Below are 25,596 nucleotides of genomic sequence, written 5' to 3' on the forward strand. Positions count from 1 at the left end.
CATGCACGTGTGTGTGTGTGCATGTGCAGACCATGATTACCGAAGCAATATGCCCTTATAGCTGCAAGCAAATATCTTGCAGCGAGTCAGACAGAGCAGCAGCATGTAGCACTTTAGAAGGGTGCATTAGTACTTTGTAGTGCATTTTGCAGTACAGTAACATGTAGTGGCACTTCACATGTGTGCCACTGCACACACACAGACACAGACACCGCTGTACAATAATGATAATAAGATCAGTATTGTTTGAGTCCACATAAGTGGCCATTCTTCTGATTCATATAATGAGGTGGAGAAGTGGTATATAGGAAAGGGATGTGTCAGCAAGCAGAAGGGTATGTATACACAAGGACATCATATAGGAGACTGCTGGATGGGGAGAGAGGTTAAAATGAGCTTTTGTAGGGATAGAACTTACTTTTGCTTATTTAGAGAGAGACGATCACAAGAAAAAGTCGAGGAAAGTGGGGGATTGTAGGTTGGTGTGTAGCTGCATATTGACATACGCAAAATAGTGCAGGCAAAAAGAGATGTCTACTGGGCCCTGCAAAACAGTAAAGATTGAGAAGCATGAGATTGGCTGTGACACATACAGATGGAGGGCATGCGATTGGCTGAGACACGTACAGATGGAGGGCATGAGATTTTCTGCGACACATACAGATGGAGGGCATGAGATTGGCTGCGACACATACAGATGGAGGGCATGAGATTGGCTGAGACACATACAGATGGAGGGCATGAGATTGGCTGAGATACATACAGATGGAGGGCATGAGATTGGCTGAGACACATATAGATGGAGGGCATGAGATTGGCTGCGACACATACAGATGCAGGGCATGAGATTGGCTGCGACACATACAGATGGAGGGCATGAGATTGGCTGAGACACATACAGATGGAGGGTATGAGATTGGCTGAGACACATACAGATGGAGGGCATGAGATTGGCTGCAACACATACAGATGCAGGGCATGAGATTGGCTGCGACACATATAGATGGAGGGCATGAGATTGGCTGCGACACATACAGATGGAGGGCATGAGATTGGCTGAGACACATACAGATGGAGGGCATGAGATTGGCTGAGACATACAGATGGAGGGCATGAGATTGGCTGAGACACATACAGATGGAGGGCATGAGATTGGCTGCGACACATACAGATGGAGGGCATGAGATTGGCTGCGACACATACAGATGGAGGGCATGAGATTGGCTGCGACATACAGATGGAGGGCATGAGATTGGCTGCGACACATACAGATGGAGGGCATGAGATTGGCTGCGACACATACAGATGGAGGGCATGAGATTGGCTGCGACACATACAGATGGAGGGCATGAGATTGGCTGAGACACATACAGATGGAGGGCATGAGATTGGCTGAGACACATATAGATGGAGGGCATGAGATTGGCTGCGACACATACAGATGGAGGGCATGAGATTGGCTGCGACACATACAGATGGAGGGCATGAGATTGGCTGAGACACATACAGATGGAGGGCATGAGATTGGCTGCGACACATACAGATGGAGAGCATGAGATTGGCTGAGACACATACAGATGGAGGGCATGAGATTGGCTGCGACACATACAGATGCAGGGCATGAGATTGGCTGCGACACATACAGATGGAGAGCATGAGATTGGCTGAGACACATACAGATGGAGGGCATGAGATTGGCCGAGACACATACAGATGGAGGATAAATGGTGATGGAGATGGTTGGACAATGCACAAGCTGTACAGTACCATAGATCAGGAAGGGAGACACCAGGCTGTGGATAAAGTGGTGTGTAGGTACCATTAGCATGCTACTTCGCCCTTAGGGAAACCATGCTGACCCTTTGCTAACTAATGGATCATTTTGACCAGTGATATGGGCAGGTTCCCTTTCTGGTTTCCTAATGGTCAAGGCTGTCCAATTGAGTTAGTCTGCTTTTAACTCTAGGAAGGTTTCCGCACTGCTGGAGTGTACATCTAACTACCTCTCAACCACACGCCCCACTAAATGAAACAACTGTAGCTGGGCCACCATAGATAGTGGGGTTGTCTACCTGATTGTGAAGGGCTGTCTCCTAGCCCTGGCAAAGCACGCCCATCAGCATCATAGTTATAGGTTGCAACCTCAGCAAGAATGGGCTGTGCTTGAGTCGTTCCTATATTACCCTGTTCTTTTTGTACCTGCTGGGTAGAAACACAAATTGTATTACTCCAGTAATGCAATGGCAGTATACTGCAGTACAACATATACCACTGGTATCCATCATCTCTTGCTGCCAGTCTTTTGTGCCTGTTGTGACAACCAACATGGTGTAGGTCTCACTCTTGTCTATGCTGGAAGAGAATGATGCACATCAGTGAACTCTGCCAAGTGGAAGGAAAAATGGTCAGTACAACGTATACAATCCAGAGTGCCACACCTGTATTCCTTACACTGTTGTACAGTAGGCAGAGAGGTCTGTGTGTGCCCCTCTGTATTGTAGGTATGCAGATATACACACGGACGTTATATTGAACTACACGGTGACACCCCTGACTTGCATTAGCACAACTGTCATAAATATGAGTGCATTAGAGTATCCCCACAAGAGGCACCAAATAGATTTGATAGCCAGTTATGCAATTGGCAGCAGCACATCTCTACAGAACACAAACAGTATTCCCTCCCCACAAAAATAGTGTTCTGTTAAAGATACCTTACAGTTCCATTCAGGGTATGTTGCCTAATCTGTGCTGTTGTATGTCTTCAGCCTGCCAGCATTGCATCTTATATGTGTACCTATACTGCTGTCCTGACCTGGATATGCCATGGTCAGAACTTCCGCCAGGTCATAATACGTATGTGTTCTTAAAATGACTTTCATAAAGCCCAGTGGCTTGTCTCTGAACTGCCTGCGAAGAAGATACCTTATCTTGATCTCCTTCATACAACAGGCAGGCACGGCACACTGACACTAACAGAACTAGCCACTGCTGTGCACCTTTCCTCGGAAAATGGCAGCAATTTCATGAGGTATAAAATGGTAGGTGATGGATTGGACTGTGCACAAAACATGAAGTATACAATAGTAGCTGATGGATCAGGCATAAAACATAATTTCTGAAGTGTGAGGAGCACAGCCTGTTGCTGCACAGTTGCATAACACATGCGCATGTGCAGGCCTCTTCTATGGGTCTAGAGGTGTTGTATCCTTAACACAGTCTTCATGAGCAAGCAGTGTGGTTTGGTCAGCGTGCATGACACTGTAATTAGGTGATTCAGAGACATTTGTAGTAAATGGCCTCATTTGCTTATGTACTACACGTCTAGTTATAAAACTGTGGAGTTTGTGAATGTGGTACCATTTTGTACTCTGTATGGCTTACATATTTGCCAGTATTCTGCAAGTTGAGAGTGTCCTTTGTAGTACAGATTTATCTGGATTGGTCTGGTAAGATGCATGTTCCATTTACTTAAAAGGTTTCTACAGCTGAGACTGGTAGAACATTACTCAGGTGACTAGGTATTCCACTTACTCAGATATGTATTATACATATAGTGACAGACCATATAAAGCCTACATTTTCTCATGCGTACTTGTAGTACATAACAGAGAGGCTGGGCCTTGCATACAAATATGGAAGCCTGTGAGAGCAGATACTCCCACCAACAGTGTCTCAGCACATAGCTGTCCAACTCAGTATAGTACTGTATTGCTGTATTACATACAGGTGTATATAGTCATCATAACCCTTCTCATCAATAGCCACTGCATAACTGTGTTCTGTTGTCATCACAGGTGGCACGTTTACAAGGTATGATGGTAGGCAGAAGCTATAGATCTTCAGTCCTTATGAGTGTTAAGTTCTGCTGCAGGAACTCAGGACCGCTGGACGACAGCTGTTGAGACAAGGTGCTGATTAGCCTCAGTGGAAGCAGTTGTAGCAGACACTGCTCCACAGTATCAATGCTGTGGGTCTAAGTAATCACCTCCTATAGCAGTTATGTAGCATGTTACGGTCATGACTGGTCATGCCAGGGTAAAGGCATGAAAGAGCGTCCAAGATGTCCGCACCAACCAGGGGAGTCCCTGTGTAAGAAAACGGATAGAGTGGCAGCCCTTGGGAATGTGGACTGTGTACCAAGATGGTCTGTTGCCATGTATCTCAGTGGGTGATGCACCAGGTGAGTGAGACATACAGCAAATGTCTGTATACAGCTGCAGCACATAGAGTGTAAGGTGAACACACTCTCCTACTGTATATATGTTGTCACAGGAAAATTGGAAGAGCAGTAGCTGCAGTATAGCAGCAGACGTATGTTTGTCATTAATTGGATATTTTATGCTTGCATGTTTCATTATCACGTTGCAGCATATGTAATCAAATTCATTATGGTGTTTTGTTTGTTGTATATTCACAAGTAAAATTGATGCCATGATTACACTTGTTGAAGCTGGGGCATAGGAAATAGCTGAACTTCAGCACCTGTGATGGGGCTGGCTGTAGTGTCAAAGCTCTTAAGCAGGAGTCACAGTCTAAGGACAAATTGGCACTGCCTTTCTCCATGCTGGGTGGTCCATGCAACCTCCATATATTGTAATTGTTAAGCCTCAGCCACAGATATACTTGTACAGTTTGACTGCTTACTGTCTCCAAAGGGGGTGCATTTCCTTGGTTTTGAGCCATGGCAATGGAGTGCCCAGTACCACCAATGCTCATAGCTGGCCCTTGACATGCAGGCAGCTCTTGAGATCAGTCATTAGATTTGTAGAAACTTCATCCAGGCACAGCCTTCTGATACATGGTTCAGTGTGGAGATGGCTGGTGTGACATGTGGCTTTCAGGTGGATGCTGTTCAGTACTTTCAGCAGCTCCTTGTGGACTTGGAGTAAAGAGCCCGTAGAATGGTCTTATGAGGGCTGTGATGACACACACTGATTCCATGGGCATCTCTTTGTAGACTATTGTAAATGCTGTCATCACTGCCCAAACTGTCAGTACTGTGGTGTTGGTCTAGAATAGGGTAAGTAACCATGGTAGCTGTGTATATGACTTTTCTCAGTGTGCACACTTAGAACCAGAGGCAGGAGGTGTGCAGTGCCATGCTACCCCACATTGTGGGCAACGACATCACCCAAACTGTGTTTGCAGGACCCCTCACTAGTGGACTTCATCCAAGTCAGGATTCTGCAGTAGCACACCATCCCTTATATGGACGGGTCTGCATTTGTCACCTAAATCCATTGGAGTGTGACCAGGTTATGGTCACAGTAGGGCAGCCTATCCATTTCACAGAAGGGCAGTTCTCCCCAATAGAGTCTGTCTCACAATGAGGCCATTGTTTCTACTTCCTTTGACATAATACCCCCACACAGTTTGTGTTGACATCCATTTTTCATTGGCCCGTGTGCATTTGATGACAGCTGTGACCCACTACACTTTCCATTCTGTATAGTAAATGTGGAGATTCTGAGCACATTATAACTCAACCATGCACTACCCAGCATAGTTCCTCAGTAACACTGCATATGTTATGTGTGCCACAGCATTATCACCGTGTACTCATCATGGCCCGTAGTTCTGAATTAAATGTTGCTTCACTTGTGCCACTGTGTATTTTGATGTCTAGGAGGGACTCATCCTACACAGGTCATGATACTCTGTCTTGCTGTCATTGTGACATCTGTATCTGTAGTGAGTGGGCTTGGTCATACCAGAGCTGTAGCAGGGGACTGGCTGGCTTGTTTCTCAGTATAATGTTGTGTAACATGACAGGCTATGACCAGTTTGCTGTAACAGAGCAGTAGTGCAGTGCATCACCAGATGTGTCCAGACAGTGCAAGCGTGACTTTGGCAGGCCAAATACATGTTATGTCACAGTCTATGTTCCCACCTATACTGTGCTGTATCCTCTTTCTGTTGCACATTCTGGATTGTGGCTGAGTGTTGTAGGCTAGGGTACCAGAGACTATCCAGCATCACCTGCGACACACAGCAATTTTTCCTTTGATGGGGGGGAAGTGTATATTTATACAATCTGTGTAGCAGTATTAATTTATTCTGTCCACTGAGGCTACAATTACCAACTAAGTGGTCCTTTGGAAAGTCACTTTGCTAGATGTGTTGATATAGGTGACACGTGCCATATGTGGGAATCATGGGAACTGCTTGGGTGCTGTGCACACACACTGTTAATGATACCTTGTGCATTGTCCACTTCCTGTTAGTCCACAAAATGTCAGCCTTTATATTGGATACACCTCCATGTGTTTGGACAAGGTGGGTCTTTTATTGGCACGTCTGTACATCATATGGTACCTAGTACCTCAGGGAAGTGTTCAGTATCATAGAAGCCATGCATAGCAGGGAGCAAAGTATGTTCTTGCTCATGCAAAAGCATAACTTTTACAGTCTTGTTAAGTGTTCTTGCAGCTAATGACTATGTTATCCCTACTGTGTTACTTAGTCTCTAAAAAGTCCGGTAGTAAAATATCCTTGGTGTCTCATAAACATCTTATTTTACAGTTCAGTCTTGTGAACTCTGTGTCATCATTTCTGTTGAATGAGCTCTTACTTAACTTATTGGCATGTTCAGAGCACCAGGGCACCCTGATGCCACAGAGGCCTTTTAGAGCTGTCAAATCTGTCCATCCAGGCCATTTTGGGGGGGGGGGGGGGAGTGATATTATCCATTGCTTCAGTGCTCTCAAAATGTAGACATTCTTTATAATGCAGTGCATTGTTTTCTAGTACCATGATGTAGCAGTAAAACGTTAAAATCTAGTGAAATGAAGCTGCAAAAACAAAGTATTGTTTTTTTTTTTTAATGAGAATATTTATATTTCTTTTTAAGTTATCTATTCTTTTTGTTCAGCCTATATCTTGTTTAGCCTCCCCCCTCCCAATTCCCTCAGAAGTGAAACTACTAAGGCCCACTTATTCTTCTCAGACTGAGTGCTAAAAGCCATCATCAGGGGAAGTGGGGGTGGATTTTACATTGTAAACCCAATATCCCAGTCATGGCTGTGACTTCCACATCACTCTTGCATTTGAAGATGCATGTACCCACTCATGCTGTCCCCAGGTTCTGTTGTTCTTTGCCATATGGTCCTTCCTCTCAACCAACCCCCCCCCCCCGATGGATGACCACCAGGGATTAGTTGCTTTACTTCCACTTTCCAATGCCAACTGCTATGGTGCCATAGTTGTTGGTTTAATTTAAGTTGTATATGGTGGTATAAAGGCTTTATCTGTCTGAGCTGATCATTTTTACTGGGATTTGTGAGAGAAACAAAGATCATTCAGCTACACTGAGTAATTCTCTTTCAGTTTGCTTCACATCTCGTCAACTGCTGTGCTGGTAGCTCAAATTATTTAAAATTCATTTTATTACTGCAGGACTATGTTTACTTCTATCCTGTGTGTTTCTTTAGCTCTCCACTGTATCTTTTCAGTTAGTCCTGAAGAAACTCAGTCTTGGTATGTGTTCATTAATTTCTTCCTATGCCTCTAAGCTATCCTGAGGAAGCTGTGTTAGAAGACCCAAAGAACTGGCAGTATGTTCAGCTGACGTTTCCACACCCTGCCACTCTTCCTTTGTAGCTCAGCACTGTGCAGCTGCCTCGCTGTATATTTTCTTGCACATTCCTGAATCAAAAGCTACTGCAGCTGCATTTGAGTTTGCCATATCCTGGGGTTTTGATTTTTTGACTATAGGAACCAGTGCAAATCTATTATGCTTTGCATGGACTTTCTTCTACACCGTCTCCATAGATGTATTTTAGCACATAAAGTCATCTGGCTGACAGTGAGTTACTGGTCTGATTAGCATTGTCCCATCCATCTGACAAACATTATCTGTTTTAAGAGGTTTAATAAACAGAGAGCGATTATGGTTTGATACCATCCCTGATGTTGCTAACAATTAGGTTGCACAAGACTTGTACTGTGAGTAGTAAGGCCTCTTATTTACAAGAAGGAAAGACAGTGGGATTAAAAGATTTTTAATATGAGAAGGGTTTGTTATAGGATGATATACTTTACAACTGTTCACGTCTTACTCTGAGGTTCATACTTAAGTAAACTAGCTAAAAAAACTATTACAAAATGGCAGTAAAATATTAATTATAGCATGTTTTCACTGGCAGTTATGCTCTAGGCTGAACAGTTGTGTCTGCAGACAGGTAGGTAAGCATGAATGACCTAGCAGTAGATCCTGCTGCGGTCAGCGTCATCAGAGGAGAAGGCCGTGTAGATTCAGTTTTATCATAAAACCTATACCAGTTTGAATGTTTGCATTGATATTTTTTCTTTCTGTTGTTTCTCAGAATACCCATGCAGCAGTGGTTCAGGCAGCAGGATATGTTGTGTCTCAGCTCTTGCAGGCACCAGAGGCTTCAGAAAAGATTATACCGTAAGATGGAGATAGTCATTATCATTTTATAGTAATATTTACACATTTTGTTGTGTTGTTGTGAACTTATTTTAGTTTTTTGTATGAATTAATACAAACAAAACAATTCCATATAGAGTGCAGAACTGTTTAAATAATAGAAGAGCTGCGTAAATGTTTAAGTACCAATCAATGTGTACATTACATTACATTACATTACAGTACATTGTTTAAGTACCAGTCAATGCATACATTACATTACATTACATTACATTGTTTAAGTACCAGTCAATGCGTACATTACATTACAGTACATTGTTTAAGTACCAGTCAATGCATACATTACATTACAGTACATTAAGTACCAGTCAATGCGTACATTACATTACATTACATTGTTTAAGTACCAGTCAATGCGTACATTACATTACAGTACAGTAGATTAAGTACCAGTCAGTGCGTACATTACATTACAGTACATTGTTTAAGTGCCAGTCAATGTGTACATTACATTATATTACATTACAGTACATTGTGTAAGTATCATTCAATGCGTACATTACATTACAGTGCATTAAGTACCAGTCAATGCGTACATTACATTACAGTACATTGTTTAAGTACCAGTCAATGCGTACATTACATTACATTGTTTAAGTACCAGTCAATGCGTACATTACATTACAGTACATTAAGTACCAGTCAATGTGTACATTGCAGTACATTAAGTACCAGTCAATGCGTACATTACATTACAGTACATTGTTTAAGTACCAGTCAATGCGTACATTACATTACATTACAGTACATTAAGTACCAGTCAATGTGTACATTGCAGCACATTAAGTACCAGTCAATGCGTACATTACATTACAGTATAATGTTTAAGTACCAGTCAATGCGTACATTACATTACATTACATTGTTTAAGTACCAGTCAATCATACATTACATTACATTACATTACAGTACATTGTTTAAGTACCAGTCAATGCATACATTACATTACATTACATTGTTTAAGTACTAGTCAATGCGTACATTGCATTACAGTACATTGTTTAAGTACCAATCAATGCGTACATTACATTACAGTACATTGTTTAAGTACCAGTCAATGCGTACATTACATTACATTACAGTACATTGTTTCAGTACCAGTCAATGCGTACATTACATTACAGTACATTAAGTACCAGTCAATGCGTACATTACATTACAGTACATTAAGTACCAGTCAATGCGTACATTACATTACAGTACATTGTTTAAGTACCAGTCAATGCGTACATTACATTACAGTACATTAAGTACCAGTCAATGCGTGCATTACACTACATTGTTTAAGTACCAGTCAATGCGTACATTACATTACATTACAGTACATTGTTTAAGTACCAGGCAATGCGTACATTACATTACATAACAGTACATTGTTTAAGTACCAGTCAATGCATACATTACAGTACATTGTTTAAGTACCTGTCAATGCGTACATTACATTACATTACAGTACATTGTTTAAGTACCAGTCAATGTGTTCATTACATTACAGTACATTAGGTATCAGTCAATGCGTACATTACATTGCATTACAGTACATTAAGTACCAGTCAATGCATACATTACATTGCATTACAGTACATTAAGTACCAGTCAATGCGTACATTACAGTACATTGTTTAAGTACCAGTCAATGCTTACATTACATTACAGTACATTAAGTACCAGTCAATGCATACATTACATTACATTACAGTACATTAAGTACCAGTCAATGCGTACATTGCATTACATTACAGTACATTGTTTAAGTACCAGTCAGTGCGTACATTACATTACATTACATTGTTTCAGTACCAGTCAATACGTACATTACAGTACATTGTTTAAGTACCAGTCAATGCATACATTACATTACAGTACATTAAGTACCAGTCAATGCGTACATTACATAACAGTACAGTACATTATTTAAGTACCAGTCAATGCGTACATTACATTACATTACGTTACAGTACATTAAGTACCAGTCAATGCGTACATTACAGTACATTGTTTAAGTACCAGTCAATGCGTACATTACATTACAGTACATTAAGTACAAGTCAATGCGTACATTACATTACAGTACATTGTTTAAGTACCAGTCAATGCGTACATTACATTACACTACATTAAGTACCAGTCAATGCGTACATTACATTACAGTACATTGTTTAAGTACCAGTCAATGCGTACATTACATTACAGTACATTAAGTACCAGTCAATCCGTACATTACATTACAGTACATTGCGTGTAAACATTTCTCCGTAATAGATGAAATTTTGATAACAGCTACATGTGGAGATTGTGGAGGTTTTTGCAGCCCCTCAGAAAATAGGTAGTGGTCTCTGACCATCAGGAAGTTCTATGAGGAGATTTTCCAATGTGATTTGTTTTATTTTTTATTAATTTATTTGATGTATTTTTCCCAGGTAAGTGAAATGGTCCAAGGTCTCCTTTCAGCCACATCCCAGACCAAATCAGTAATGACAGTACATGTACAAATGAAATATTTTACAATAAGGTGCAAAAAGATTAAACAGTACGCATTGAATAAACTATAAGGAGTTAAAAAAAAGAAAAGGCTAAGCATGAGACACTATATAAATGCATACTTTGGTAAAAACAGTATTAGAAATATACAGCAAAAAACAAAGAAGTGGTAATAGATAAAAAAATTCAAGTGTGATTCAGTTGTCGTGAGAAATGTAACTCGCTTGTGTGTGAATTGATATATATATATATATATATATATATATATATATATATATACACACACACACACATGCATACACACACACATATACACAGAATATATATATATATATATATATATATATATATATATATATATATATATATAGAGAGAGAGAGAGAGTATCACAAGCTAACATACAGGAGCATCTGTAAAGAGTACAGTGCAGTAAATGGAGATCCAAGTCTGTTCGCAAATCTTCAGTTTTGTGTTTGCCAAGAAGAGTCTTTTTTAAATCCTAACATTAATCTGTGTAAGGCAGCATAGGATGGTGGTTTGTAAGATTATGTTGGTGATCAAGAAGAGGAGGAGGAGTGTGAAGGCAGTACCAAGGATCAAATGGTGGAAATTGAAAAAGGGTAATTGTGAGGTGGAGTTCAGGGAAGAGTTAAGACAGGCACTGGGTGCAGTGAAGAGTAACCATATAGCTGGGTAACTACAGCAGAGCTAGTAAGGGAGACGGCTAGAAAGATGCTTGGTATGACATTTGGACAGAGGAAGGATGACAAGGAGACTTGGTGGTGGAATGAGGAAGTACAGCAGAATATACAGAGAAAGAGGTTGATAAAAAAGAAGTGAGATTGTCAGAGAGATGAAGAAAGACAGTAGTATAAGGAGATGAGGTGCATGGCAAAGAGAGAGGTGGCGAAGGCTAAGGATAAGGCATATGAAGAGTTGTATGAAAGGTTGGACATTAAGGAGGGAGAAAAGGACCTGTACCAATTGGCTAGACAGAGGGACCGAGCTAGGAAAGATATGCAGCAGGTAAAGGTGATAAAGGATAATGAGGGAAACATGTTTACAAGCGAGGAGTGTGTGTTGAGCAGATGGAAAGAGTACTTTGAGGGGTTGATGAATGAAGGGAATGAGAGGGAGAGAAGGCTGGATGATGTGGGGATAGTGAATCATGAAGTGCAGTGGATTAGCAAGGAAGAAGTAAGGATAGCTATGAAGAGGATGAAGAATGGAAAGGCTGTTGGTCCAGATGACATACCTGTGGAAGCATGGAGGTGCTTAGGTGAAATGGCAGTGGAGTTTTTAACCAGATTGTTTAATGAACTTTTGGAAAGTGAGAGGATGCCTGAGGAATGGAGAAAAAGTGTTTTGGTACTGATTTTTAAGATTAAGGGTGATGTGCAGAGCAACTATAGAGGGATTAAATTGATCAGTCACAGCATGAAGTTATGGGAAAGAGTAGTGGAAGCTAGGTTAAGAAGGGACTTGATGATTAGTGATCAGCAGTATGGTTTCATGCCAGGAAAAAGCACTACAGATGTGATGTTTGCTCTGAGATTGTTGATGGAGAAGTACAGAGAAGGTCAGAAGGAGTTACATTGTGTTTTTGTAGACTTAGAGAAAGCATATGACAGGGTGCCTAGAGAGGAGTTGTGGTATTGTATGAGGAAGTCGGGAGTGTCAGAGACGTATGTTCGTTTTGGACCATTTCCAGCTCTTTTGAAGTTCCCTGTTTAAAATCCGCCCCTGAGCGTTTTTTTTTCTGGCTATACTACTCAGAAACAGCTCCTCGTGGTCCTGCAGAGTGGTGCTAGCAGCAGAGAACTGAGAAAAGTGACTACTTTCCTGATCTAAGTATTTTTTTGCTGTTTTTACCTGAGAGACCTTCCTTTTCTTACTTTGAACCAGTTTAAACTGCTTTATTACCTGTTTTTTGCATTGTACATTATCTGCATTTAAAGTTACATTTGGCCGAAAGTTTGTTGTTTAATTTAACTGTTGAGGCTACCCACTAAAGTGAGCTAGCCTGTGTAAGTGATTTATTACTGTTTTTCCTGCATTTCTGTGTACTTTTTAACCTAAAAAACAATAAAACCCCCCCCAAAAATCCTTGTTTTCCTGCCTTTCTCGACTAGTTTAGACCAGTATACAGGCTTTGCTGTATTCTGGACTGTGGTGTAGTTCCTGTGTTGTCCATTGCCTTACTTGGATAGAAGGAAGTTTCTTTGCTCACCAGTGGGAGTGGGGAACCTTGAGCAGCCTATCTGTCCCTGAAGGAGTGACCTCAGCACAAGAGCTTGTAATAATTGGTCGTTTTGGACCATTTCCAGCTCTTTTGAAGTTCCCTGTTTAAAATCCGCGTTTGCGCGATTGTGCGCATAGCGCAGCGCTGGTTAAACAGGCTTAAACTATTCCTGGCTCCGCCAAGTCTGCACTTCAATTTTTTCCCTTAAGAAAGCTCTACTTTCAACAAAATCAGTCTATTCGCTTTATCATAAGCCTAGCACTTGCTCCTAAAACCTTTCTTTTAAGTGAAGCACCCTTAAACTAACGTAAGCACTACATCCACCTACAACCCGTGCTAATATCCACTTCCCTTCAAAGTCCTCTCTCTGACCCAGTTACACGTCACCCCCTTATACTATTCTGGCATGTCGAGTGGTATATTACTGACATCCTCTCCAGTTCAGCTGGTTAATCTGGGAATCCTGAGACAATGTTACAATTGTCTCATGTACACAGACAACCCTCTCCTCCTCCCAACAAACACAAACACATGTGAGAGATGCAACTATATAGCCAAACTGGAGGCTGAACTCTCTCAACACAGGACTAGCAAGACCAGACAGGAGGAGAAGGTAACCACACACACAACAAACCCAGTCTCACATAAACCAACCACAACTGCAAACCAAACACATAGTAACACAAAGACATACTCTGAGGCTCTAATAAAAAAACTTACCGAAACAAAAGAGGCTCCCAAAGCAGACATCCAAGAAAACACCACCTCAAAACTCTGCACAAGCAACACATAGTACACAAAGTCAGTGTGCCAAACAATCACAGCCCTTAAGGCGAAACACCATGCCTGATACACTAGTAATAGGTGACTCTATAGCCAGACACACTGACGTCCCGCTTACCAGGCTGAACAAAGAGAGGGTAACGGTGAGCTGCCTGTCGGGAGCTAGGATCCGCCACATAACACAAGCACTCAGGTCACTCCAAAGCAAGGACAAATATGACTCCGTCATTGTCCATGCCGGCGTGAATGACCTGAGACGTACCTCCTTGGACTACATGAAAAGAGACCTAGAAGAGCTCTCTGATTATGTAGCCCAGGCCAGTATGACCCTGACCCTGAGCAGCATCTTGCCCTCACCAAGAATGATGCCACAATACAAAGACAAGATGATCAGCTTTAATAATTGGCTCAATTACTGGTGTCATTCTAGGGGGATCCAATGTCTATCTGCTTGGGATGACATGCTGGACAAGCCACGCTGCTTCGCAAGGGACGAATTGCACCTGTCACCACTGGGCTTCTGGATATTGGCTAAGGCTCTTGCCACCCCCATAGTGCCTTTCTTAGGCAAGGCTCAAAAGACAAACCCACCACCTTAGAAAACAATAAAGGAAAAAAACTAAGGGTAATGCTGCTCAATGCCACAAGTCTAAATCTCAAGATGCAGGCTCTCGAAGCACTTCTCAGTATGGAGAGCATCGATGTCTGTGCAATAACTGAAACCTGGTTCAAGGCTCCTGAGAGCACCCCAGCCCTACCAGGTTATACCTCGTATCATGCATTTCGGCCCCAAAACCTGGCCCGAACCACAAAAGGAGGGGGAGTGTCCATTTTCATTAAAGACACCCACACCTCCAGGTTAGTGGCAACGCACGAAGCATCGGAGACCATCCATGTGCAACTAACCGTAGGCAAAACTGCTATACAACTTGTAGCATGCTACAGACCACCCTCACAATCTCAGGAACTCCATTCAGCCTTCCTGAAGACACTGGAGGATATGAATGTCTCACCAAATACCATCATATTGGGAGACTTCAACTACCCAAAGATAGACTGGGTGCATTACTCAAGCCCCAACACCCTAGCCCAAAGGTTCCTGGAATTCATCAACTCAAATGCGATGGAACAACTAGTCACCTCCCCCACAAGGGGAAATAATATACTTGACCTGATCATCACAAACATGGGGACAAAATGCTCAACACCGGAAGTATACCCCTCACTAGTGAGATCAGACCATAAACTAATAACCCTAGATATTCATATCCCACCTCCACCCCCAGCACAAAAGACCACAGTGAGAAACTTCTCAAACGCCGACTTTACACTCCTTAGGACTGAAATGGTATCCTTCAAGCCCCCTGGGCCAGTGGAAACCACATCCCACACTGCTGAATCCTTCACAAATGCTTTCTACGGGCATCTCCAAGAATGCATGGATCATGCAATCCCAAATAAAACCAAGACCCTTTCCACCAAAGGCAGGCATCCTATCTGGTGGACCCCAGCCATAAACAAACTTTATAACAAGAGAAGGAAGCTACTGCAAGACAGAGCAAAATCCCATAAAGGGAAGGCATCCCTGATCAACACTAGCAAAAAACTACGTTCGCTAATAAAATCATCAAAGGCCAACTTCGAGAGAAAAATCGCTAAGGACACTAGAGATAATCACAAGGCCTTCTTCAGTTATGTTAGAAACCTGGGCGGAAACCCTCAGATATGCGCAGAGTTAGTTCATAACGGCAAAAAATACACTGAACCCACAGATATTGCCAACATACTGGCAGACAGATTCAGTGCAAATTTCTCCCCTCCCTCTCCCCCAAAAGACGAAATAAATATCTCAGCTGAATGCAACCTCCCTGAAATCTCAGATGTCCAGGTGAGAGCTGCCCTCAGCAAAGCTAAAAATACAGCATCGATGGGACCTGACGGTGTCCCGGGTTGCGTGCTACGTGAACTCCTAGAGGAGCTAAACCCGCACATAAGAACGCTGTTTAATCTTAGCCTTGCTACAGGATACGTCCCTGAACACTGGCGTACAGCTACAGTGGTCCCACTCCACAAAGGTGGCACCTCTACAGACCCTGGAAACTACTGCCCCATAAGCCTGACCAGCCTGGTCTGCAAAGCTATGCAAAGGATCCTTATGGAACTCATAAACAAAGACATCAGTGACCTACAGACAATTGACCCTACCCAGTTTGGCTTTGTAAAAGGCAGATCCTGTCTTTTAAACCTGGTGGACTTTTTTGAAACAGTCACTAGAGCCATTGATGAAGGCAAAGCAGTTCATACAGCCTACCTGGATCTGGCAAAAGCCTTCGACACAATACCCCACTCAGGTATCACAGACAAGCTCAACAGCTTAAATGTAAACCTGTTTGTCACAAGATGGGTTGCAAACTGGCTAAAGGACAGAACCCACAAAGTCAGAATAGCTGGAGCTATGTTAGACTCTAAGCCAGTCACAAGTGGAGTCCCACAGGGCTCTGTCTTGGGACCCCTCTTGTTCGGCATTTATTTCTCAGATGTGCAGACAAACATAGGGGGATTGTGGCTGACAAAGTTCGCAGACGACTGCAAACTAGGCGCCATAGTCAACACGCCAGCTGACACATGCATCCTCCAGAAGGGCCTCACAGAAACAGACGACTGGTGCCAGAGTCATGGCCTTAAACTAAATGCCAAAAAATGTATAGTCATCCCCTTTGGAAAAAACAAAGTACCCACAAATTACCACATAGGTGGTAATCCATTAAGTACGGAAAAAGTAATCGGAGACCTGGGGACCCAAGTTGACAGTGACCTCTCATTTGACACCCACGTCGCCAAAGTGGTTAGAAAGACCTTCTCCCTTGCCCTCCTTATCATGAAGGGATTCACATTCAGATCAAAGGATGTCATTGTACCCTTATATTCCTCCCTTATCAGGCCTATGATTGAGTACAATGCCCCATTTGGTATGTACCTCACCTGGCACCTGCAGCAGCTGGAGAGACCCCAAAAGTACCTTACCAAGAGGATCAAAGGTCTCCAGCATATGTCATCTGCTGCCAGACTGAAAAAGCTCCAGCTCTATTCAGTAGCATACCGCCTGCTCAGAGGTGATCTGTGCCTTGCGTACAAGGCCATGCCCAATTCAGAATTAATGGACATGCTCCACCTCAAAAAATCCAAATCCATCAGAGCCACGAGAGCTAAAGATCTAAACCTCAGCACAAATATGAATAGGACATGCTGGAGGGACATATTCATAACCCAGAGGCTTCCCGCACTCTGGAACAGGATACCTGTCCATGTTAGGCAGAGACCTCACTTTCTCTCCAAGAGAAATCTGGATGAATGGATGGGTGATCGTAGGTTTACCCCAGGGGTCATCTCTGTGTCATTGCTAGATAGAGGCACAGTAAACTAAATTTAATTTAAATTGTACACTTTTGTATCATTACATGGGGTGGCCAAAGCCACTTACACTTTGGCTAGGCTTATAAATGCCCTAGGGCAGATAGCCTAGTACTATACTATGAAACTATAAGAGTGGTACAGGATATGTACGAGGGTAGTGTGACAGCGGTAAGGTCTGCGGTGGGAGTGACGGATGCGTTTAAGGTGGAGGTGGGATTACATCAGGGATCAGCTCTGAGCCCTTTCTTATTTGCAATAGTGATGAACAGGTTGACAGACGAGATCAGACAGGTGTCCCCGTGGACTATGATGTTTGCAGATGACATTTTGATCTGTAGTGAGAGTAGGGAACAGGTGGAGGAGACCATGGAGAGATGGAGATATGCTCTAGAGAGAAGAGGAATGAAGGTCAGCAGGGCTAAGACGGAATACATATGTGTGAATGAGCGGGAGGATAGAGGAATGGTGAGGATGCAAGGAGTAGAGGTGGCGAAGGTTTATGAGTTTAAATACTTTGGATCAATAGTTTAGAGTAATGGTGAGTGTGGAAGAGAGGTGAAGAAGAGGGTACAGGCAGGATGGAGTGGGTGGAGAAGAGTGTCAGGAGTGATTTGTGACAGACGAGTACCAGTAAGAGTGAAAGGGAAGGTCTACAAGAAGGTAGTGAGACCAGCTATGTTATATGGGTTGGAGACAGTGGCACTGACAAAAAGGCAGGAGTTAGAGCTGGATGTGGCAGAGTTAAAGATGTTAAGATTTGCACTGGGTGTGACGAGGGTGGACAGGTTTAGGAATTACGTATATTAGAGGGTCAGCCCAGGTTGGAAGGTTTGGAGACAAAGCCAGAGAGGCAAGATTATGTTGGTTCGGACATGTGCTGAGGAGGGATGCTGAGTATATTGGAAAAAAGATGCTAAGGATGAAGCTGCCAGGTAACAGGAAAACAGGAAGGCCTAAGATAAGGTTTATGGATATGGTGAGAGAGGACATGCAGGTGGTTGGTGTGGCAGAGCAAGATGCAGAGGACAGGAAGAAATGGAAACAGATGATCCGCTGTGGCAACCCCTAACAGGAACAGCCGAAAGATGATGATGAGTCCGCATTCCAAGTCTTACTTGACGTTTTACGAGTTATCCATTTAAATCTTAGTCGTTATTTATTTTAGTTTTATACGGTGTTTGGGATAAGCATTTTAATACCATAAATAAGTAAAAATCACTGCAGAATATGCTTGAACATATTTATTTTGGCCGTTTGTTAGATATCTTTAGTGTGTTGTAACAGTAAGTAGAGCATAGCCTGCATCCTTCAGAATACTTGTACGGAATGTTTTTCATCGTCTTTGTGTGTGTGTAAATTGGGTGTGGAGGATCTCCATGTCATGTGTATAAAGTCAGCATCTGGTTATTTTCTTCACTAGCACATGCTGACCTAGTCCTGTGGTTTCAGAAAAGGATAGACTATTGATAGCTGTATGTGGTTTTCAGAATAGTGTAAGAACAAAATTGAGAAAGCTGTTAGCTTTTTTAGATTTGTTGTCATTTATTTTATCTTCCTGCATTATGTTTTATGAAGGTACTGAAGGATACCATTTAGTTGTAATGGTTTATGTTGTTGCATTTTGTGCCAGGCTATGGACAAAGTTATAAGTTCTTTGACCTTACCTTGTGCTTATTTTTCAGAAGTATCTCTGGAAAGGTCAGTGAGTTTTTTCTGTATATGGGGTCATCAGCTTGTAATCTTCTATTGCTAGGATAGCCACAAGGGAAATTTCATCTTTCTAGGTTAGGGTGTCATGTTTTCTGTACTTGTATTTCATTCGGAGTGACTGAAAATCATTATTTACATAAGTGTTCTGTACTTATGATTGCACGCTTTGGTAATGCTGTTTGCTGGACTTTCACCATATGAAGGAAGAAAATTTGCAGCTTAGCTGATTGAGCTGCCATTGCACTAAATGGTATGGTTGCTTACTAGTCAGCTTCTGTGTGTCTGTTCTGTTACTTTTTGCTGGAGGTGCCTAATAAGTAAACCGGAACCTTCTTGCCCAGAACAAGACTTGCTGCAACAGTGGAATCATAACAGCCACCAAAATACTAATTTTTAGCAGTTTTGCCATATCAAATGTTTATCATTCACACTGCTGCAGTATCCCTTAGACTATATGGGTTGTTTCTTGCCTAGGAAAATACAACTGGCCAGTTTTAAAAAGTTCTGACAACTCCACTCCTTCATTCTGATTGCTAACTGGCTAATCCATGAAGAACAAACTGCAAACCAAGATAGTTCAAAAGTATGGATGCGGTACACCTGGAGCCACAGTTCACGATAAAAACTTGAACTCCGCTGGCAGTTGAAACTTAATGCCATGAAGTGGCCTGGTTTGAATGATCAGATATTGATCACCTTTATTTTAAAACTGAAATCTTTAATAGGGTTGACACCCCTCCATTTTTTTTTCTGGACTATCCGGTAACTGATTCTCCGGTAGTCCAGAAAAAAAATGTACAAACTCCAGTATTCTGTTTCAAAAAGGAAACTATCAAGGAGACTATCGGAGATTGTAAATCGGCTGATTTACTATGCTTTTTTGCAGAAAAGCATAGTAAATCAGCCGAAAGCAGGCAGCAGGAATGGAAAAAGAGGACGTTCCCTGACAGATTATGTCATTGTCACGTCTTAAATGGGCGGAATGTGGGCGGGAGAGGGGTGGGATGGGCGGGGTTACTGGTGACACAAGGGGTGTGGCTTTACTCCAGTACATTATTAGTATATAAAGAATCAGAAGCACAGCACAGTATACTAACCTCGAAAAAGGGCATAGCAAAATTAATTGAAAATGGGTGGCGAAAGCCAAACACACTCTGGCTAGGCTTATAAATGCCCTAGGGCAGATAGCCTAGTATGAACCTATATATAAATTAACTCATAGCTGTTGTAATTCATGTCAGTTTTCTACCGACATGGCCCTTTAAATCTTCTAAAAATTCTCTTTAAATCCTACCAAAGGAAGCATGACATCACTGGGGGCTTGACATTCACATTATCTAGATTGGTGTATATATGGAGTGAATTTTTAACGCATGGTTTTATTTGAAGACGTTTTCATTAAGATGACGAAAGTGTGCTTATCTTTTACTTTTTTTTTTTTAGCATTTCAGTATTAAAGCAACCTTTTTCTCTTGAATTGTGGCTCCAGATGTACTGTGTCCATACTTGTGAACTACCTTGCTAATTGGCTAATCCCAACAAAGGAAATCGGCAGTCAAAGTCAAATTTTTTAGTGATTTCTTGCTTCACAAAAGCAACATTTGTCAAAGAGCTTCATTTCTGGTAGATAAGTCTTCTCTCAGAAATTATTGTCCTTTTAAGAAATACAGCATTTTATCTATTTTTTTTTTTAAACTAAAAGTCCTATTTCTCCTTTAACAAACACTGTATTTTTTTCACAATATCGGAAGTTTACTGCCAAGGATCTGCTAGCTAAGGTTGTTTATATTTAGGGTTAATTTTTGTGAAAATTGTGTGCTGCTTGTGTATAAATGTGTGGGACAGAAAAGATTTGGAGGAACAGGTGGGAATGTGTGTGTCAGTGGAATGCTTGTGCTTACTTCGTGACAACCTACCTGCCATTCTGACTCTGGTGTGTGTGTGTGTGTGTGTGTGTGTGTGTGTGTGTGTGTGTGTGTGTGTGTGTGTGTGTGTGTGTGTGTGTGTGTGTGTGTGTGTGTGTGTGTGTGTGTGTGTGTTTGAACAGTAGTTAAAGGGGAATTCTGCTCTCCCTTCCCTTTTTATAATGTAAGTCAGATAATCAGGAAGGTTTGCCTCTTCAAAAAAAGAGGGAAACCCAGATCCTGTCTATCTTTGAAAAAGAAAAGCTTGAAATCTTAATTATTTCAGCCCACAAAATTAGATTCAGAGGAGACATTCCATTAAAAATCAAATTAATCAGTTTAATAGGTAGAATTTGATTGAAAATCGTTTTTATCCCCTTGATTTGCTACTGATTCATCCTTTTCTCTGCAGTGAAGTTTTTTTGTCAGTCTCTATCCTTTGGGTACGGTTGTCTCAAAAGTCTACAATGGGAGGAATTTTACCTGCAAACAATCCTAGAGAGAAGGACTGTACCCAAAGGACTGAGACTGACAAAAAGACTTCACAGCAGAGAAAAGGATGAATCAGTGGCAAATGAATGGGATAAATATTTTGAAAACATTTTTCAATCAAATTCTACCTATTAAACTGATTGATTTTTAATGGAATGTCTCCTCTGAATTTAATTTTGTAGGCTGAAATAATTAAGATTCCAAGCTTGTTTTCTTTTTCAAAGCTAGCCAGGATCTGGTTTTCCTTCTTTTATGAAGAGGCAAACTTTCCTGATTATCTGACTTTTCGAGATTGCTTTCAACATCCTGATCCATGGTGTTCCAGCTGTGAAGGTTTCATGCTTGGTCTTGCAGACCTTCCATCAAGGGTCCCACCTGGTGGATAATTTTTTACCTTTATAATGTAAGGAACTGAGGAAAGTATTATGAGTGCAAGTATGTTGCTTGTGAACACTTTGTGACAACTTGCCTGTAGACCATCTTGCTACAACTATGCTTACCGCTTTTTGTACATTTTGTCTGGTTACAGCATGGATACTCACTAAGGAGTACTTGCCATTGTTGCACACTCTGTCTGCATTTCAGCCAGTAGCGGGTGAACCTGCAGTGGCCGTTTATTGTTCCTCAGGCCACTCACTTACCTCTCTGTCATCCTCTTTTGTATTCGTTTTGAAGAACATGAAGCAGGGGTCAGCCACATTCTGTTCGGTTGTTCCAGTGTCTTTTATGGGCACTCGAGAACCATCTTCTCTGGGAATGGGAGACAGTCTGGGAGATTAGTCTCTGGGTAACTGGGGCAGGAGACCATTAGACGGGCCAGATGTACTGCCTTCATGTTGGTCCTCTTCTGGTGGAACTCTAGTTAAGAAAAACAAAAAAGTAAACTTTTTCTTCTGATGAAGTTATTACTGTTAAAAAAAATGAGTTCCTCACCTTGGCTAGACAGACTTTACAGGCAATAAATCCTGGTATGCTAAAAGTCTTTACACATGGGCATTCGCTGAAAAATTATTCCTGAATAAACAGGGTCTGATGCTTCTTCTCCTCCTACCGCTTCCCAAACCCAACTCTCTGTGAGAAAAACTTTAATTTTTCTCTTCCTGTCATGGAATTCTGTATTACTCAGACCATTGGTAGGATGAATGAGGTATTTAACAAACTGATTTTTTCCCCCTGAAATGAGGAAATAATATGATATGTTACAAATGGATATACCTCCTGCATCTTCAATTCCTCCTGTACCGCCAGCCCTGGAGGATGTGTTGAATGCCGCCTGTGCTCATTCTGATACCCAGCCATCAGCACCTTAAAAAAAAAAAAAAAAAAAAAAAAAGAATCAGCTGTGTAGGTACCTTTCGCTATTACATTTCTTTAAAAATATTGGACAGTATAGGTAAGAGAATGTTTTCTTCCACTTTCACCTTTAGAGTTCTGAATTACCAGGCATAAGTGTTGAAATGTATGCTCTGTCATATAGACAGTCTGAGGGAATTGGCTTCCAGTCTTCCTTCAAAAGAAAACTTTTTTGAACTAAACTGTTTCTACCTTGTTCCAGAGGGAATTGGCTTCCAGTCTTCCTTCAAAAGAAAACTTTTTTGAACTAAACTATTTCTACCTTGTTCCAGATTTCTAAACATGCTTTGAAGACAGTATATGATTATGTAGATACTGTGTTTAGGACCACTGTCACAGTGTTGAGAAGAGATGCTTGGGTATGTAACCAAAGGTATGCTGATGAAGTAAATTCTGAAATCTTGGATTCCGCTTAAAATAAGAAGCTATTCCTTGGTTCTTCTGCTACCAAGGTTCTTAAATGATATGACAAAAGAGGGAAATTAATTTCAGGGAGTTTCTAATATAGTTCATATACCCAAATACAAATATTATAGGCCTCCCTCTTGCACAGAAAAGCCTAATAATCAAAACCAGTCTTTTTCTGACGAGCAAAAGACAAAAAGATAGCTGGAGGTTAACAACAACAAAAACAGGGATATTTTTAGAAAAAGGGACAGATCAGCAGTACCAAATGGCTGTACCAGCATTCCATACTCTTCCCTCTCTTGTAACCTTTATCTATACATATCTGTCCCCAAAACTGGCCCTCAACATTCCCATTTGCCAAAAGGTTGTTTTGGACTCCTGTGTTTTAAAAGTGGTGCTAGAGGGTTACAGATGGCACTGGATACAAAACCTTCTTTCAGGGGAGTACCTCCACCCTCTGAAACTTTTAACCAATTTCTGCCTCTGGCTCTTCAGTCTTTACAAACCCAGAGAGTCATAGAATCAGTGCCTTTAAGCAAAAGAAGCAAAGGCTTCTACTTAAGAATGTTTCTGGTACTAAAGAACGAGGTGTCTTGGAGACGAGTATTAGATCTTTCATTTCTAAATTTGTACATGAAAGTTCCAAAGTTCATAATGCTGACCTCGTATAACCTGTTACTTGTCATTCCTGACAAGTTAGTTGATAACTCTGACCTTGAAAGATGCTTACTCCCACAATCCCATACCCACGAGCTTCAAAAAAGTCCTAAGGTTATCCGTTTCTGTTACCCATTACTTTATCTGCATCCCCGTTAGTATTCACAAAATATCTTGCCCCAATAATAGCTTATTGCAGACTGAATGGCACTCGCATCTTTCCTTATTTAGATGACTTGCTTATTTTTGCAGAGGCTGTAGCCAGATGTCAGGTGTCATCAAACATGGGTCATGTCTCTTTTGAACAATCTGAGCTTCCAGATAAATATTGCAAAATCTTCCTTACATCTCACAGGATTGTGTTTCTAGAATGCCTTATAGATTCTTCTCTTCAAAAGACCTTTTTGACAAAAGATCTTTGTCTAGAATTTTTCCAGAACTGTCTGACGTCTGCATGAGAATTTATCAGGATCCTCACTTTCATGACTTTTCAGTCTCATGATATCTGTAGCCAGATTACACATGAGAAAGATAAAATGGTTTCTAAAAAAAAACACAGTGACCCATCATTTGTATTTTCTACAGTATCAATTCCAGTTTGGGGCTTTATAAAAAGGGAACTGCATTAGTGGAGACTGTTTTCCCATCTTCTCTTTATACCCCATTCCAATCCTTCATCACAGATGCCCAGAGTTTGTTTGCTGAGCAGTTTCCAGAAGATTAAAAGATCAAGACTTGTGGAGTCCTTCACGCAGACCAAAGCACATTATCTTAAAAGAGAGGTAGGTTGTGATTTATGCCTTGAAATCTCTTCATCAGCTTTGGTCCCCAGGAACTCTTCAGGTGATTGCAGAAAATATTGCATGTTGTAGATAAATGAGCAGGGAGGTACACAGTCGTATGTCACCCCATGCAAGTCGGCAGTGATGTCTTGGAAGTTAGCTTTTCAGCTTTACTTAACCCTCTAAGCATCTTACATTCTTTCAGAGCAAAATGTAGTGGCAGACAAGATGAGAAATAGCAGGACAGACCTTCACAAATGGAAACTGAATGAGGGCTTCTTCCAGGAATTGATCCATTTATGGGGAACACCTCATATAGATCTGTTTGCCTCCTTTCAAAACAGACAACTAAAAAAGTTTTGGCTGTTTGCAAACAAACCTGGAAAATAGATCCATTTTCATTCCCTTTTGGCCCAGGCAATATTAGTTCTGCTGTCTTATGCAATTGGCTAAGGGAAGCCACTATATGCATCCTCACAGACTGGATCTACTCACACGGCATGGGGAGTCTGATAACACCCCACTATAAATCAATTTCAACTGACTGACTATGACTTGGTTTTAATACCTATTAGGCACATATTTCACAAGGACATGCATTAGGTACTAAAGGAGGCAAGAAAGCCTGCTACTAGAAAATCCTGTGCTTGTAAGTTGAAGTTATTTTCTAGATGGTGCCTAACCAATAAACAAGAACCCATCAAAGATTTTGTACAACTGGTACTTAAATGTTTGTGTGAGTAACCTCTGGCCTCCTTTATTACTCTATAAATGTTAATCTTGCAGCCATTTCAGCACGTATACCCATGGATCCTCCTCTTTCTTCTGTTTTTGGTAAAACATTTTCTGAAAGGAGTTTTGCACCTGAGACATCCTCATAAAGAAGTGGATCCTCCTAGGGATCTCAACTGTATGCT

The 25,596-nt window shown here is 41.5% G+C and overlaps 1 protein-coding gene across 3 annotated transcripts in view; it reads left to right on the forward strand.

Moving 5' to 3' along the window:
• TMCO6 (transmembrane and coiled-coil domains 6) overlaps window positions 1-25,596 on the forward strand; it is a 518,761-nt gene that overhangs the window by 213,423 nt on the left and 279,742 nt on the right. For all 3 annotated transcript variants that reach the window (XM_044069021.1, XM_044069020.1, XM_044069022.1), the window contains exon 6: window positions 8,328-8,413. In XM_044069021.1, the coding sequence (XP_043924956.1) occupies window positions 8,328-8,413 (86 nt within the window). The remainder of the gene's footprint in view (window positions 1-8,327; window positions 8,414-25,596) is intronic.

Source organism: Protopterus annectens, chromosome 4.part0, assembly GCF_019279795.1.
Source record: "Protopterus annectens isolate FY-2018-M chromosome 4.part0, PAN1.0, whole genome shotgun sequence".
Lineage (NCBI taxonomy): Eukaryota > Metazoa > Chordata > Ceratodontiformes > Protopteridae > Protopterus > Protopterus annectens.